At 46.9% G+C, this 18372-nt stretch overlaps 1 protein-coding gene across 32 annotated transcripts in view; it reads left to right on the top strand.

The window, feature by feature from the left end:
- AAK1 (AP2 associated kinase 1) overlaps positions 1-18372 on the top strand; it is a 126703-nt gene that overhangs the window by 83044 nt on the left and 25287 nt on the right. For 16 of the 32 annotated variants that reach the window (XM_037886532.2, XM_037886531.2, XM_043536346.1 and 13 more), the window contains exons 14-17: positions 2382-2611; positions 4726-4883; positions 5469-5585; positions 9721-9816. In XM_037886532.2, the coding sequence (XP_037742460.1) occupies positions 2382-2611; positions 4726-4883; positions 5469-5585; positions 9721-9816 (601 nt within the window). Of the gene's footprint in view, positions 1-2381; positions 2612-4725; positions 4884-5468; positions 5586-9004; positions 9103-9720; positions 9817-18372 lie in introns of those variants that run through there. The other 16 variants (XM_043536358.1, XM_037886541.2, XM_043536348.1 and 13 more) reach the window with 3 other exon arrangements.

The following is an 18372-nucleotide window of genomic DNA, read 5'->3' as shown; positions in this document are numbered from 1 at the left end:
AATCTGGTTGAACAATGTGCCCCATGAGGAGCCGGCGAAGGGTTTTCCCTACAAAGTAGTCTAGACATGTTTATGCAGAGGTAATGCTAACGTATGGCATAAAACTGATGTGTTCTCTCCTGGAGTGGGCTGACCAAGGTCAGTGGTTAGCGCCGTCCCCCACAAAACGTGCCAGCGTTAGTCTCCGAAGCAAAGATTGTCAAAAGTGACTAGAATTGAGTGCCCAAACGGATGCTTTAGGGACATGGGTGCGGGGGTGTTTTTTGTTTTTGTATTCTCCCCAGAGGGCAGGTGCTAAACACTCCCTGAAAATCAGTCCACTTTAAGGAGTCGTGGATTGCTAGATTCCAAGGCAGGAAGGCACCATTGTGATCATCTAGTAAACACGGGCCATGAACTTGGGCATCTGCCAACAGAAGCATCCAAAATCAGGAGTCACTGCTCTAGGAATTATTTTGGGGCGTTCTCTGGCCTACATTATACAGGCGGTCAGACTAGATGATCACAGTGGTCCCTTCTGGCCTTTTAATCTATGAATGAATCTATGAATGATTCCACTCCTCTTAGAGGAGTAAATTCCTGAGACTTATTAAAGAGCCTTTCTGAAGGTGCCTGGAGATCCTTTGACACAATTCAATTACGTGAAAATCTTAACTTTAATAAAACAATCCAGTGTGAAAATTCCCCCCCATCCCCCAAAAGGCTAAATACACGGCAGTTCCCATTCCTACAGCAACCAGGAAAAAGCATTAAGTGTCTCATTTTAAAAATGAGCAGTGAGACGACATCTCTCAGTAGCAGGCTCTCTCAGCAGAGAATGCCAGGCGTGGCCCTGACAAGGCCTTTTCATGTTGCATAAAGTTTTTTGATATTACGAGCCATGTATGTTTCTGCCGAGATTTCGGTACAGCCCTTCCCTCCCTGAGCACACTATGTTTTACTGTGACCTACAGAGAACGACATAAGGTGGGTGCATTGGAAATGGTCAAGACCATTTCTCACTGTAGTGCAATTCAAGGCTTAAAATGAAGCAGGTGAAGGAAAAGATTGCTCTTGATTGCCTTCCACATGTGACCCTGCAGCAATCAAACTCCATGCTGGGTGTGCGTGGTTTTTTTTTTTGTTCCGGAGGAACAGAGGGAAATGTCTTTCCTGGTTTGAAGATGGACCAAGATGCTGCTGCATACTGGAGCAGAGGCAGAACAGAAATGCCCAGACTTGGGGAATAAAATAGACAGACTTCCCATCTCTTTCCACACTCCAGTTTTTTCCCTTTTTAAAATGGGGATTGAGCTACAGCTGGATCGTGAAGTCACACTTGGCAGGCTGACGTAGAAACCAAGTGGTGACAAATCGGACGATTATTTAACACCACAGTCTTTTTAGTGGGTGTACATGTATATGTATCTCGCAGGAGGGAGGCGGTCAGAACACGAAACTACTTCTCTGAAACCTTTTTGAAGTTCTCATTTCAAAGGCTTCAGAATTGACCCATCTTGTCTTCAATTTTGTATCGAAAACATTAGGGACTGGCATTACACCCTTGAACCTCCCTATGCAGTTCCTTCCCCTCTGGCTGTTAAGACCTTTCACACACTTTGTTACCCCGCTCCCTCCTGTCCAGCCCTTCCTTGTTCCTTGGTCAAGCTCTGTGTACTCTGGTTATGTTTAATAGCGTTGGTTCCCACAGCTGAAGAACAGTTTTGTGTCATGCTGGCTATGTCCTGTATCCCCCCACTGTCTGAAGATAAAAGCCCACTTCTGCTACCAGCTAATCGAGTTGTTCCTTTAGCTCAAGTGCTCAGCTGTGGGTTTCAGTGTTGGAGGTTCTGGGTTCTATACTCACTGACAACCTGGGGATGGGGGCTTGAAACATGTGGCTGGCTTGTGTTTTGGAAGAAATTTGTATCCTGAGCTGTGAAGAAACTATTACATCCAAGGTTTCTGTGGAAATCCCATTAAATCCATGGGGCTCCAACCCCTGTTAAACAGCTAGCACTCACAGATATTTTGCTCCTTAATCCTGTCCCGCTACAACCTCTCACCCGTCCGCCCAGCCGACAAGACTTTTGGCCTCTCTGGTGAGAATTTTTCTGCCCTGGTTGTGAACCGTTATGCCTCGTTATGTGGCAGCTGCCATTTCGCTTTTAGCAGCACACGCCGAATCCATCTTCCCTTAGCTGCGCTGGTGCTCTGGGAGGGAAGTGTTGTCACTTGTGATTATGGTTAAATGGGACCGTAATACTGTAGGTCAGTGAGGCTCTTTGAGTTTTCCCCTGTTCCGTTGTGCTGTGTGAGGTCAGGGCCCTGGACTACCATAATTCTTCAAACGCAGCCATTGTTCGTGGATGAGTAGCTTATACATTTGCTTCCCTTCCTAGAAGCAGACCCAGATAAGGCAACAGCAAAAGCCTCAAACAACACCGCCGTCAGCTGTCCAGGGGCAAAAGCTGGGCTCCCTCACCCCTCCCTCCTCCCCCAAGACTCAGCGCGCGGGACATAGGAGGATTCTGAGCGACGTGACGCACAGCGCAGTTTTCGGGGTCCCGGTCAGCAAATCTACCCAGCTCCTGCAGGCGGCTGCTGCTGAGGCCAGTCTCAACAAGTCCAAGTAGGTGGCTGTTAATTTTATGATTGGCGGGGGGAGGGGCTGTTTGTCCGACTCTTGAATGGAGTGCCCAGAAAGTGAGATTGAGTCAGCCCATCTGGGAACCCTAGTTTGGTACCTCCCGCCCCTACCATGCCCCACAGCCTCTTCCTTGCCCAGAGGAGGAGAAAATCCAAACTGCTTCGGCTCTCTCGATGTGCCAAGCAAACTGGGACCCCCCACCCCCTATGGACTACGCGGTGGGCAAGAAGGTTATCAGTAGCTTCTGGATCTTGCTTTGCATGGGACCCCAGCAATCCTTTGACCGATATTATGAACACGGCGCATGCAGCAAAGAATCTGCTCTGTTTCATCCGTACCATCAAACCTGTAAAATCTGGAGGCTGCCACATAGCATGTTGGATACAGTTTTTTATTGCATGTTACAATACAGCATTTCGACAGGGTTCTCTAACGAAGCAGTTTGCCTTTTGAGTTATAATTTTTGGTTGAGCCCCCCCATCCCGCAAACCCAGACAAAAATAGACGCATGCAAAAGTATACTTGATAGCCTACTCATAAACCTAACAGAGACCTTAACACTGCTTTAATGTACCTACATCTGGAAGTTTCATATACACAGATATTAACTGACTGGTACAGCCAAGGTTTCTTCAGCAGCGGGCCAGGCTGCACTGTTAGGGCAGGGCCAATTACTGCCCCCCGCCTCGGGTTTTCTGGGTGGGGGAGGGCATGTGCAATGGTCTCTGGAGGCGGAGCCAGGGCACGGAGGCTGCTGGGAGTGGAAATCCGCCTGGCCGTGGCAGATGTTGGTGCTGGACCACTGAGGTGAGTCAGGGATGGAGGTGGCCATGTGGGGCTGGCACAAGCTTCCTGGCATTGCTGCTGGCCCCCCAAATGTTCCTCCGTGCCCCCCATGGTTTGAAAACCTCTGCTCGAAGAGCACAGAGGCCCTAATACGTGTCTGTCTGTATCCCCGGTGCGAGTAGTACACTAGGCACTACGCTGGCAGGTCAGACGAACCCAGTCCCTGCATCACTGAACTCTAAATAGAACAGTGTGTAGGTGCAAGCCCTGGAGTACATGGGAGTGCTTGGCTCCCACCGTTTTGTTTACTTTGTTGTTTGCCCGTCTTCCCCAGCCCCTCCGCCCTCACCGCCAGCGCCCACGGTGCAGCTGTCAGATTAATGCTCTGTTGTTCCCTCCCACCCCTTGTTTTGTGGTCTCACAGCTATTTCCAGGATACCAGATTAATGCCGGTTCTTATGAAGGCTGTCAAGGACCTGGCTGTGACTTGGGTTGGGGGACGCGTGTAGTGTGAGTTAAAAGGCAAAGCAACTCGTGCAAAAAGTTCATAGATGTTACGGCCAGAAGGAACCATTATGATCATCTGGGCTGACCACCTCCATTGCAGGGAGTCAGAGTTTAAGGCCGGAAGGGAGGACTAGGTCCTCTAGCTGACTTTCTGTATGTCTCAGGCCACCAATACCACTCAGCACCTGCTCACTAAACCCACCAATGGAAACAAGACCGTTAGGAGACTAAACTATTATGTGCCACAGACAGAGAATAGGCGGGATTAAGGTGCACCAACGCTCAAGGCCCCTCAATGGCAGGAAAATGATTAAATGGGATGTACCCAGATGCTGGAGGAGACGTCAAGAGGCCCCTAAGATCACTGCGGATTTGACCTGGGGGGAAATTTCTTTCCCGACCCCATACATGATTATCAGTGAGACCCTGAGCATGTGAGCGAAAACCAGCCAGCTGACACCTGAGACAGAGAAGGGTCTGTGCCACCGCAGAGCCTGGACCCATCTCGCCCAGTGTCCCATCTCCAGCCGTGGCCATCTCTGATGCTGCAGAGGAAGGAGATCAAAAAATTTCCCAGAACACATGGGAGGGGCGGGCAGGGAAAATCCCTTCCTGGCCACTGCTGGTGGCTGACTGAAGCATGTGCTTTAATAACAAGACATAAACTGGAAGTGAGCCCCAGGGTTGTTGAGCCCCACCCCCACCATCTCAAGCAACCCCTTCATCCAGTTGCGCTCAGAAAATTTCCAGTTGACTTGCCTGGTTACTAACATCCATGTTTTGGTTGGGGGGGATGCTTCTAGGTCTGCATCCACAACACCGTCCGGCTCCCCTAGGACCTCGCAGCAGAATGTCTACAACCCACCGGACGTCTCCACGTGGAATCCGTTTGATGACGATAACTTCTCCAAACTCACGGCGGAGGAGCTGCTGAACAAGGACTTTGCAAAACTGAGTGACGGTGAGTTTACCGGAGAGCTTCGGCGTCCGCTAGCGACTGGCGTTGCTCCCTTCTGGACCTGGGAAAGCGGGAATGGCATAACGGTGGGGAGATGACAGTAGCTAGAAGCTTCTGAAATGTTCCAGTTACAGAGAGCTCCTGTGAGCGCGAGAACCCGCAGAACTAACCTGTTAATATTGTGCATCCAGTAGCTTTGTCTCTTACTTTTTACTGGGCATGTGACCTCCTGCACAAGCCCTCCAGGATGCAGTGTTTGTCTGCCACCCCAGTCACTTTTGCTTGTGCCTTCCTCTCAGTGAGGTCAGGGAGATGACTCAAGGCCTCGGGTAGTGCTCCCCGTGAGTAAGGATGGTAGGCTCTGGCCCTGATGAGCCTACCACGGTATAGCCATTACATTGCTGCATACAGATCTGCAGCACGCAGATGAAGTTACATGGCTTCATGTGCGAATGATGGCTTGCAAGAAGTATGAGTAAATGTTCTGCCGTGGCATTTTTAAAGCTGTTTTAAATCTAGAAAAGTAGATCAGCTTCAAAATGGGAGCCAGCGACCGTCGAGTGTAACCCGACATTCTGGAATTTTCAGGTAAACCTCCAGAAAAGCTTGGTAGCTCCACAGAGAACTTGATTCCAGGCTTTCAGCCAGCTCCATCGACAACACAGGCAGATGCTTTCACTTCCTCTTCCTTTACAGCCGGATCAGGTAAGCACGTGAGCGTCCCCTGAAAGAGCCTCCTTTCGAGATAATACCAGTGGTCGGTGGCGGTGGCTTTTCTGCAGCCCCCCGGAGGCCCAGATCCATTCGACTGACCTTGTTTCTTCAGCCTGTCGCCTCTTTGGGCATCTCGGTAGCAAATACAGGACAGACGTGATATCTTAAGTGAAAAAGGATGGCAGGAGGGACACATGTACTAAGACATGCCCTGTGATGGAAGACCTTAGCCTGGGAAACTCGTTTAGTTCATCTCAGTTGGCTAATGGACACAGGATGAATGGACACCGTGAGGTAGCTCTTTGGGGAAGTTAGACACCGAATAGACTTCTTAAAGTCCATAGGAAAGTCGGAGCCTCTCCTACTAGCCATAATGCATCATACAGTAGCTGTTCTATACTCAAAGACGTAGTCTGGAACGGTTGGGGTGAGGGGAATTTGTTGGTCAAAACTTGCCTGACTCCTTGAGAGAAATCTGACAGATGTGCCAGGTGATTCCACTTCGAATGGCTATGATGGGATATAGAATCCTAGAAATACAGGGCTGGAAGGGACCTCAAGAGGCGATCTAGTCCGTCCCCTCCATGCTGAGGCAGGACTAAATCTACCTATATCATCCCTGAGGGGTGTTTGCCTAACCCTGCCCTTAAAAACCTCCAATGACTGAGATTCCACAACCTCCCATGGTAACCTGTTGCATTGCTTTCATATACGCTACAGAAAGGATGTGGGCAACTTGGAGAGAGTCCAGCGGAGGGCAGCGAAAATTATCAGGGGGCTGGCGCACATGACTTACGAGGAGAGGCTGAGGGAACTGGTCTTATTTAGTCTGCAGAAGAGAAGAGTGAGGGGGGATTTGATAGCAGCCTTCAACTCCCTGAAGAGGGGGTTCCAAAGAGGATGGAGCTCGGCTGTTCTCTGTGGTGGCAGATGACAGAACAAGAAGCAATGATCTCAAGTTGGGGAGGTCTCAGTTGGATATTAGGAAACATTATTTCACTAGGAAGGTGGTGAAGCGCTGGAATGGGTTCCCTAGGGAGGTGGTGGAATCTCCATCCTTAGAGGTTTTTAGGGCCCGGCTTGACAAAGTCCTGGCTGGGATGATTTGGTTGGGGTTGGTCCTGCTTTGAGCAGGGGGTTGGACTAGATGACCTCCTGAGGTTTCTTCCAACCGGGGTGAAAGTAACTTAAAGGACTTAATGGTACTCCAGAGTCCTGAGCAAGGGGCGTGGCCTCAAGGGGAAGAGCCATGGCCTCAACCGGAAGAGGCGGGGCCTTTAAATACCCGGGCCCTTTAAATCACCGCCAGAGCCCTGCCGCCGCTACCCCAGGAGCCCGGCAGCGGGGCTTGGGCGGAGATTTAAAGGGCCCGGGGCTCCCCACAGCGGCTGGAGCCCGGGGCCCTTTAAATCACTGGCCTGGGGAAGCTGGTCTGGTCCGGCACGCCGAACCAGACCGTACCGGCTTGCTTTCACCTCTGCTTCCAACCGTAATCTTCTATGATACTTCCAGTTAGGTTAGATATTAGGAAAATCTTTTTTAGATCTCCCTTGCTGCAAATTAAGCCTACCCACAGTGGACATGGATAACAATTGATCACTGTCCTCTTTCTGAAAACCTATTACATATTTGAAGACTGTTATTCTCCCCGCCCCGCGCCAGTCTTCTCTTGTCTAGACTGTCAAGGAGGCAAGGCTGACGGCATCATTCTGCTATGGGATGAAGGGAAAAATGCTGATTGCACTTAGCAAAGGTAAAGAAAAGTATGTGGGCGGGGAACACCTTTCCCTGCTGCAGAGAAGGAGCGCACGGTTGCTTAAGTACAGTATGTAAACTACGTGGTGGATGCAGAAAGTGGGAACTGACGGTATGAGCATGGATTCCACAGATCAGCAATTCCTTAGGACCTGGTCCTGCAACCACATCTGGGTGCGTGGAGCCTGGTGTGGAGCACCGCTGGGTTCCGCGCAGGCGCCCAAATGGCGGCTGTTGCAGGATCAGGGCCTCGTTAAAATTTGGTTTCTCTTGCTCTCAAGTAAAACCCAACCCAGTTTCTTCAAGCTCAGAAATCTCTGGCTGGATGCTACTGCACATCTTGTCACTTTTTTTTCAGCCATGGGGGCACCTGGAAAATACCCACAGCGACCCAAAACAAAATGTTTAGCTCAGCATTTCAGCGCCCCCGGCCTCCGCGCTGACCTTTTTACCATTTAAAACCTGGATTTGTTGGGTTAAAACTTCCACAGGGGTCAGCAAGCTTGCAGGAGAGCAGGCAGTCATTCTGCGTCGTAAATTAGCTGTGAGCATGTGTAATGTGCTAATCAGAGAACCGGACTATGGGGCTGGGTCAGATTTTAGATCACCCTAGAATCTTAATTACTCAGAAGGAGAAAACGAAGAAATCCATTTTAAGATGACTTCTAAATATAAGTGGAACTTAGAGAAGCTTATAATAGAGCTCAGTAGCTTTGCAGTGGCTTGTACCTGCTAACTCACTAAAGCTTCCATAGCTCTTCTAGCTAATGTTCCCTAGCCACTCGACACAATATGGGTCAGATTTGCTGCTGGTGTCCATTCCATCAGTGTCGCTGAATCGACTTTAACAGAGAGATACTAATTGAGGTGCTGGTCCTCTAAGTTTATTATTTAAATGCCCTAACACACATCCGATAAGGCCTTGTCATTCCAGGTACAAAGTGTCTTTAATTCCCATTGGGCCACAAGTTTCTAGACCTTTTTCCCATAACGCTGTAGCTTGCTCAGCCCTCTGAACACAAGTATGAGTGTAATATTCTCCCACTTCGAAGGGTTGGGAGGTGTTGGCTCAACGTTTTCTCTACAGCAGTGGTTCCAACTGTGGTCCACCGCTTGTGCAGGGAAAGCCCCTGGCGCGCCGGGCCGGTTTGTTTACGTGCCGTGTCCGCAGGTTCAGCTGATCGTGGCTCCCACTGACTGCGGTTTGCCACTCCAGGCCAATGGGGGCTGCAGAAAGAGCGGCCAGCACGTCCCTCGGCCCGCGCTGCTTCCCACAGCCCCCATTGGCCTGGAGCGACGAACCACGGCCAGTAGGAGCTGCGATTGGCCGAACCTGCGGACGCGGCAGGTAAACAAACCAGCCCGGCGTGCTAGGGGCTTTCCCTGAACAAGTGGTGGACCACGGTTGAGAATCACTGCTCTACAGCATTGGAAATACTTTGCTGAAAAGTGTTATGGACAAGCTTAGTATTAATATTACAAGAGGAAGCAGGGTCTTGTGGGTAAGGCACTGAACAGGGACTCAGGAGACCTTGGTTTAATTCCCATCTCTGCTGCTGCGCAGATATTGGGCAATTTTTTCTTTCTTTACTTCATTTCCTCCATCAGTACAACTTGGATAATAACTTCCCTTCTCCCACCTTTTCGTCTTCTAGCTACAGAACGTAAGCTCTTCAGGAGAGAAACTCTCCTCAATTTGTACAGCCCTTATCTGGGCTACTACAATACAAATAAATAACTGGCATTGTTCTGTGGATCTCTTTGGCTTTTGTGCTCTATAAGGTTTCCTATAGACTCTTCCCTGCACTAAGATCTGTTTTTTGTTTTGGGCATGCCTCACAGAAGTTTTTGTTGGTGCTTCCTCAGGGATTGGAAACTTCCATCTCTTCTCCTTCTTTCCTCTTAAGTGTGCGCGAAGGAGGGAGTGCTAGTGAATTTGCTTGCGTTTGTCAGTACGTCTGTACTGAAGTACATGATGCCTAATAGGGTGGATTCTGGGGCGGGAGCAGTCAGGTTCAATGGTTTTGGCACTGGATTGGGGTTCAGCAGAGTAGGGTTCTATTCCCAGCTCCGATGCTGGGTGACCTTGGGCAAGTCGCTTCATCGCTCTGTGCCTCAGTTTCCCCATCTGTGAAATGGGAATAATAGCTCTTTTGTAAAGCACTTCGAGATGTATGAATTAAAAGCGCAATGGATCTGCTCCATGGAGGTCTTATTACTAACTTTTTCCATAACCAAATAAGCTGGTTTCCCCAGGCCTGGTTTTAAATCTGTTAAGATCGATCTGTGTCTCAGCGCTGCACCTTCTCTGCTTGACATTTTTTTTGCTTTTTCTTTCTCTGTCTCCTCTTGTTTCTTGCTGCCTCTCCAGCTGAAAAAACAAAAGACATTCTGAGTCTGGACACTAGCCCTCCGCTTCTGGCTATGCCTGATCCTTTCATTCCTCTTCCATTATCCGACACACCAGGTAATCAGAACAGAATGTGGTGTTTTAATAGAAATATTTGTCACTTTCAGATTTATGCCTTGGGAAACTTGAAAATTGGGGCCGATATCAAAAGCCTGCAGGATGTAGTGAGTGACAGATGCTCCTCACCTTTTGGAAATTGGCCCTGCTGGGTGGGTGTAGGTGTTGGGGGATGGATATACAATGGAGTAGTGATTCCTGATTCAATCCTTGGGTGCTATTGAGATATTACTACTACTAACGGAATTTTTCTCTCTAATGTATGTAAGGGTTCAGTGTATACAATAATTTAAAGAATACTCGGGTATTTAATCATACTTTCTAAGGCTATTTTAGATCAGTCTCAGACTTCTAGGTATTAAACTTGGAACCTTCGCCACGAGACAGTTGATTCCTTTTGGCTCATTGGTTAGCACTAGTTCTCCTGTACAGATGTGCCCCTTGGTTGCTGTGTAACCCACTGGTCAGTCTGGATTCTAGATCCCTGTCTCTGCCCAATCCACAGAGGATGTGAGGCTGCAGTGCCCAACTACAGATCCTGGCGCTACAGCTCAAGCTGTGGCAGCTCATGCTTTTGGGTCACTTTCAGGGCTTAAATTTTGGGCCATGCAACCTTAATGCAGCAACAGAAATAGATACTTTCCCAAACCCTGCCTCCCCTAAATGAGCGCACGTCAAGAGTTGATACCCCATTCTATTAGGGGATCCCCTTGCGTTTTCCTTTTTTTCCAAATGCTATTGGAAGCATTTTGCTTTCTTGGCCTGTCAGCCTGAAGCAGTTGCAAAACTCCCTGCCCAGTACGCACAACACAAACGGCGGGGGCTAGCATGCTGAGCCAGCTCTTTTTCATATTGCGTATTGAATTTCCATGCAGCAAGCAGCATTGGTAGACTTGGCTCCAGGCAGCTCTTAAGCCTCTTTATAGAAACCATTACGAGGAAATTGCCTTCCAACCCTGCCCTTGGGTGACGATAATCAGAGAAGGGATTGTCTGTAGTTTCTGATCTGTTGGATTGTGCTATCCCCATATATGGCATATATTTAAAGCTACAGCCCGCACCTGCCTTCACTAATCCATTGCATGCACATAGGAAGTTATAGGTGTAAGTGTTTGCAGGATTCAAGCTCCTGGAACGGTTACCTTCAGACGGCAGTGACTTCTTCTCTCTGACTTAGATGGCAAATGTGCCCAGGTCACATGTTTCTGGAATTTTTTTTTCTAACCGCTTCCGGTACACACTCGTCCTGCGATTTGAAAATGGAGATGGCAGCCCGTGTCTCTAAAGTCAGCAGTGAAGAGAATTCTGGAATTGAACTTGGCTGGTAACTTCCACGATCCATCAGGCAGGACATGCCTTGCTTGATCTCCCATACCTGTATTGCCTTTGCAGTGCTTCTTGCAAACACACGTCTGCTAAGTAAGCATAGGTGGCTCAGGCGCGAGGGGAGTGGATACATCTAGCTGGAAGACAACCGTTTTATAGAGTCCCTTTTGCCAAGAAGAGCCAGACTTGCGCTACCTGTAGGCATCTGTTTGTGTATAAATCTCTTTAAATGTGCATGGACAAATTGCTTTAGAAACTCCTTATTTGACCGTAAGAGATTCTGGTTACATACTTTGTACTGCGTTCGTTTAACTTCTCTGGTGAGGGTCCGTTGCAGAGCACAGCCACTTGATAAATATTTGCTTTAAATTAATGTCTGCTAAATTTTTTTCCAAAAGGGGTGGGAAGGAGGGAGAGTACAGCAAGTATTGTCCAGCTGTAGAAGATTTGTTTTAACCACCTTGCTTCCTTGGCCCATCAGTCGATTTTGGTCAGAGGCCTTCGGCACTAAAAGCATGAGCCTCTTCCACTTGTGCTGCAGGAATAACTCGCTTAGGGTCTGTCTTCACCGCAGACTTCGCTGCTTCTTCAGATGTTGCCCCTAATCCCCCTCCCATTCACACCACAAACTCTCTCCCCTGAGTTGGGTGGTGCTTTAAACCCAAACTAGCTGGCCAGGCTGATGTGTCTACACTGTATCTGGGAATGAGCGTCCCAGCCCAGGTCCACAGACTTGTGTTGGTGGGGCTCATGTTGTGTACACCTTGTGGCTTGGGTCTGGGGGTGGGGAGGGCTTGACAACACCAGCCCAAGCCACGACATCTCCTCAATATTTATGTAGCTATTTTTAGTGTGCTAGCCCAAGTTTGTGGACCTGGGCTGGGAGCTTTGCTCCCAGATGCAGTGTAGACATAGCCGCTGAGGGTTAGGGTCCGGGTCCTGCTTTCACGTGGGCTGGAATGAGCGCACTTTGCAGTGAAGATGTAGGCTAAGCTGCTTGAGTCCTTATAGTCCCCCAACACTTTCCTGCAATTTTTCTGTGTTCCCGGAAGGACAGACCAGTTCTCCCACAATTCACTGGGAAAGAATCACAGAGTGGCTCAGCTCACTGTAGCTCAGTGAATAATGGGATGTGCCCCGGACATCCCAGTGACTGACACACACACACACACACACACACACACACACGGGAATGCAGCAACAGGGAGGACCCAGTAAATCGAGTAGGGCTTTACAGCGCAGCTGCTCCCACCTGGGCTCGGTTAACTCGGATTCTGATCACCTGAGTTAACCCTGCAGTGAAGAGAGAGCCTTAGACAGCCAGTGTAATGTACTCTTATCTTCTCTCACAGATCAGCCCCGGAGATGCACAGTCTCCTAGTGGCAGGGTTTTGTTTTCATTTCAATAACTTAACATTAAGAACGTTACCTCAAATTAGGAATAGTTCTAGGGAAAATGGGGAACAGCGTCCAATGGAGAAACTGAGATAAAAATTAAAGCAACAGTCCAGTGGAAATTGGATTTGCTTTAACACATCCCTTTTTATTCTGCGCAATCACTAATGGAAATGTAACTGGTAAGAGAGGCTGGCAAGCGAGGTATAAAAATAAGCAAAACATCTGTTAAAATACTGGAAAATGAAATATTCATGCCGAAAACGTTTTTCTTTGTGCCTGTGTCGGGAAGTGAGCCAAGTTTTTCTTAATAAGCTTATTCTAGGCTTCACTGCTGATTAATCATAATGGAGCGGTTGATCAGAATGCTAATTTTTCTGCTGCGTGTGGCTGTTCGATTCCTATCAGTACAAATCTAGCTTACAGTGAACAAGTAGCCACTGTATTATTGGAAGTGAATTTTTGCACAAGAGAGTCTGGAAGCCATAAATTAAACTGAGTTATGGAACTTGAAGGCAGATTTTGCTTCATTTGGGGGGAAAAAAGAAAAAATCCTCTTCTGCAATAACCTTACATCCGTTTTTTTACATGTGACCTGTATATACAGTTTGAGTTTATGCATCTTTCTCTTTTGCTAACGATCAGTTCCAAAACAGCCCTTGAGACTCGCTTTCGCAAAGTAGTTATGCACATGCTTGATTTTAAGCATGTGAACAGTCAAGTTCTTTGCTGAATAGGGACAAACTTCTGGAGAGGCTTTAAATGTAAGCACCTGAATGGGGGCCTTAGTTCCATAGTCACACAATATTCGGGCATATTGGAATGTTTACCCATATCTTTACTGAAGGCACATACCCAGATGTACAAGTGTTTATGAATATGTGAAATAGGAGGCTACTGAAATACTTCTCCAAATTTTGTTGTTTTGTTGTTTTCCCCTTTCTCTCTAGTTTCCCCCCACCCCTGCAATTTTGGCACTGAAAAAAGGGTAAGGGGGGAGTGCTGGCATGTGAGGGGAAACAGGAACTGATAAAATGGAAACTGAAGACTTTTGGGGTTTCTTGTTTGTCATCAAAAGAATGAAAAAATTCCAAGGGAACAAAATGATTTTTTTTTTTTTTAAGGCTACTTTTCATTGCAAGGGAGGGCAGTGGTTTGAACAAAACATTTTGACCGGTCGCAGTGATCGGTGTAAGAGATTCAATGTCTCGGGTCACACTGACCCAATCCAAGCTACAGTAATTCAGGACTGAAATACACAGTCACCTGGTTATCAGTGGTCTCTTGCAGGCATGAATGGGACTAGAAATTTAGGCAGGGTAATTGTTAGTCACAGGCATGGGTTGAATCGAGTTTCTCCTCCAAAATTAATTTACCACCCCCAGCCATGCTGTACTGGCAGGGATCCTGGCTTATTTTCTCCTTCCTCTGTGGAGTTGAACGATCTGTTAGGGTCGGGTCAGGTCAGTGGTTACAGTAGATTGAAACAAGAGGGAGAGTTCCCAAGGAACAGTCCAGGTGGAGAGAGCAGGGGTAGCCTACCTGTGCTTACAGAAGAGAAGGGGGAGCTGCACTTCCCTCCCCCCCCCCCCCATTATTCTATGCCTGGTTGACTTCTTAGGACTCCAGGATAGTGGGCATTGATGGACTTCAGCCTTTATCTTCCGTCACTGTGCCCCTCTTAAGTACCCTCTATCCTGGGAATAGAAGAGAGCTGTCCATCCATGAAGGATAATGTGTCTGTCTGCATAGCTTTAATTTCATACAATAACTCACCCCCACCCCACCCCCAATGACACCGAACCAAATTCTGCCCTTAGATACATATTTATAGTAATGCCTACAGGCCTCAACTGCTACCAGGGTTCTGTTGTACCAGGTACTATAGAAGACCTAGTAGGAGAGAGTCCCTGCCCCAAAAAGCTTACAATCTAAATAGGCAAGAGTGGTAGGGAAAAGTAGGCAGAGAGAGAGAATACCGGTGCCATCTATGTCCATGAGCAGAACGGATCCTCAGTGTTAATTAAGATTCCCATATGGCCCAACAAGCAGCGTTGCTTTTTAAAGAGAAATTACCTATTGTACATCTCTTGGAGGCTTACAAATAACTCTTTCAAATCAGCAGGCAGGCTCTCTTCCCTGACTTTATTTTCTTGTCCCAAGAGGTGTGTCAAAGCAACAGTATCACCGTGGCCATCGGCACTGTTCGGAGACGATACAGCTAGCTAGCAGCTGAATTGCAGTTGCGTACTGCCAACCCCAGTGTGGGGACAAATCAAGAGTTGCGCACGCCCATGCACAAAATCAGGATTGGCTTTAAAATCATGAGATTTTTAAACAATAACAAATGTTGGGTTCTTCTTATTTGCTCTCTAGGTTTTGAACCTTGAGTTGAGAGACCTGCAATGACAAGACTCCAGGAGCATGAAAAAATGCCAAGAATCGTGAGACTTGCTAGAGTTGGCAAACCTGGAGCCAAAAGCACAGGGAGCAGCCTTTCAAAGCTGCTTAAAGCCTTATCTAAACACAGATGTGGTAGTGATATCCTGGTACGATAAGGGAGTACAACCACCCTAGTTCGGGCAGTTACTCTTGTATAAAGATGCCTTCTATTGGTATAGCTTATTTCCCCCTTCCTCTGTGGGAATAGGCTGTATTGATGTAAAGCACCTTCATACTGGTGTAAGTGCATCTACACTGGGGTTGTACCAGTGTAACTATTCTAGTAGAGAAATTGCGCCCCCGCCCAACATAGTTATATCAGTACAAACACTGTGTAGGTCAGGCCTAAGGGACTTGGCTGCTCAGTTCTCATTAAAAGCTTAGTGACCTGTACTAAGCCCCCTAGGAGACTGAAAAAACCCACCTTCCATAGCTAAGGACCTGCTTCCTATTTATTACACATCACTCTGCTAATTTCTTATAACATAAAATCTTTTTTTTTTTTTTTTTTTTAAATCACCGAATTTCTCTTTTTGTTCTGTAATATCAAATATATATTCAGGTCTGCAGAAACTCCATTAGGAGCATTAAAGTCCAGGCCCATCCTTTGATTAGTCAGAACCTTCTGAGGCTGAAGAATCAGAAGTTTTCCTTTCATCTTTAGTACTTGATTGATCAATAGGAAGAAATCTTCCTGAGTGACTACTCTACATATACTTCAGTTATTCCCCCACCCTCACCCCGCGGTGTCACAGTTGACTTGGCAGGATTTTTACAACCTTGTTTTTCTTTCTCAGTTGACACCGGAAGGAAAGGTCTGTGCTCTGTTGAATTGTATTTCTTTTTGCTTTTCCTCCATGGTACAAGAGTGAGTAACGTACCTGTAGCTTGCAGTGCCCGGCTGTAGAGATCTTGGCTTTGAGATGTTGCAGCCTGATTGTTCAGAGTGGTATTGAACTATCGTGGACCATAGTAGAGAAGTGTGGTGCGGTTTGGTTTAGTTTTTCTTCCTTCCCTGCTTAATTTGAAAGTCTCTTAGGAATCCTCCTTTACTCTCTTCCTAATGGACTGCTCTGCTTAAAGGCCCATCAGCCCCTCTAATTCCTAGGGCTTGTAACCACACTCTTTAAACTCACTGCTTGGCCAGGACATTCCAGGGTCATATTACCAAACACGGATGCAATTTACAAGCCTGAAAAACTTTTTTTGCCTTCAGCAGTTGCAGATGGGGAAAATCCCTGATTCATGCCAATGGACTAACTGCAGACCGGAAGTACCCGATTTGCATTCACGTGATAGGATATGGATTTGGGGACACAGGCCAAATTAGGTGTGCTTAACCGCTAACACCGTTCCAGTCAGTGCGAGTTGTGCAGTTGTTCAAGGATATCCTTAGTAGATCACACTTCAGCGATAGAACCTGAGAAGTGAAAACAGGCACAGATGGACTTTAGCGTGTTAGCTACACTAGTGCAAGCTGTGTTGGAAAGATCCCCATTAAATTTTCAGCTACGCTATAAAAACCTGGATTTAACATAGAGCTTGCGATAATGAGCCTTGATTCTGTAACACAAATTTCAGTGACTTCAGTTTTCACATTAAACTTGCTATTATTCATGTAACGTAACTTACCTTTTTAGTCCCTTAGTATAAGAATATGTTTAACTAAACCTTTAGAACAAACGTTTTAGTTACTTATTTAAAGTTTCATCAGATTTTAAATAGACTTCCCCCCTCTTATGTTTCAGAGATTTAGGGGCAGATTTTTCCAAAGCACAGATGGCAAAAATAATAAACTCCCTCTGAAAGTCCCCAGGAGTTGGGTGCCTGACTGCTGTTTTGTAGCTTTGAAAATCTCTCCCTTATTTATCTTCTAGGAGAAGATTTTATTGTTTAGGAGAGTAACAGATCTGTCAAATAGCCTAAAGAAAACTGGGGTTATAGAATCCATCCCATGCAATATAATGGAAGATGCAGCTAACACTAAGCATTGTGTGTTTGTGTTTGGCAATTGATTTGTCACATCACACGTGGAACCCAAGACATATATGGAAGGCTTGATGATGAGGATGAAATTTGCTTACCCAAGAAGCAGCCGCCTTAATTTATGTGGAAGACCGGGTGTACTTTGGCTACCGTGTTTGTACGGATAATGGAATGGGGCCCTGAGATCTCCATCCTAACTTTTTCCCCACAAATGCTGCTTCATGCACAATGGTCTTTTCAGTTTCAGCTTAGTTATCTGACAACGCTGGTCTCGGCTCCGACCAATAAGTGACCTCAGTTCCACTCCAATGAAGTAACTTTCCTGTCTGAAATAAAAACTAGCATTTAGCTTGAATTATTTTATTCCTTGGACGGAGAGCAGCTCAGTATAACTAGAGAGGCTAAAAGAGCAGGGAGCTCTGCCTTTCGAGGCACACCTACCCTTGAACTGCAGCTGCCTAAGATCAGTGCATGGGAAGTAGTCTAAGCTAAAACATTTCCTTCTGTTACGGTGTTTTTTTTTGGCGTCTGTGGTCAAAAATGCATGCTGGTGAAGTTACTCTGAAGAGTTTGAATTCACGAACCGTTTTGTGCCGAGTGATCTTGATGTCAAGAAGCGAAGCTTGTGGTTTATTCATAAGCATGTTTTAAAGAAACTGCCCTGCTCTAACTGTCCGAGAGAAGCACCTCTTTAATATAGCAGCGTTTCCTGCTGCTTAAAGCAGAACCATAGATCAGTGTACACAGAGGTCACTGAGCACTTTCTAAGCAGCCCTCACTCTGTCCCCAAGCTGCAGGTATTGGCTTTCACCAGTACTATTACCATGTTTTATCTCACAATCCTTACACTTAGGACCGAGTACAACATAAAATAGAAACTCTGGGTAGGGCTGTTCAAATGCACCCACGTGCCTGAAAGCTACTAAAGTCACTTGGGAGCTTTCGAAAATCTCCCTCTGTATATGTTTTCAATTAGAACAAACGGGACACTGCAATCGCGTTCCTGGTGAACTTCCTTTCCCTGCTCCCTACCCTGTATGTGTTTTGTCTAGCTCAGATTGTAAGCTCTACTCTGAAGGGATGTAGTCCTCTTTAAAAGCATGTCCAGTGCTAAGTTCTTATGACTGCTAAGTGACCATGCTGACCGTTAAAAGTTGGCAATGAAAGAAACAAGAAATTAAAAACAGGCAACAAATTATGGCAAAGAACCACTGAAGTTTTTCATCAAATTGACATGGAAAATTTTAAAACCTGATGGGGCTGTGGGGAAGATGGGGGATAGGGAAAGGTTTTTTTTTCCCATCGAAAAAAACCCAGTTTTTGTTTGAAAAATGTTGTCCGGCTCTCTCCAACTCCAAGCGTTCTCTCAGGAGACAGCTACCCAGTGACTAGAAACTCACCAACACT

This window comes from Chelonia mydas, chromosome 26 (genome assembly GCF_015237465.2).
Source record: "Chelonia mydas isolate rCheMyd1 chromosome 26, rCheMyd1.pri.v2, whole genome shotgun sequence".
Lineage (NCBI taxonomy): Eukaryota > Metazoa > Chordata > Testudines > Cheloniidae > Chelonia > Chelonia mydas.
This window is presented reverse-complemented; position numbering and strand designations above follow the sequence as displayed.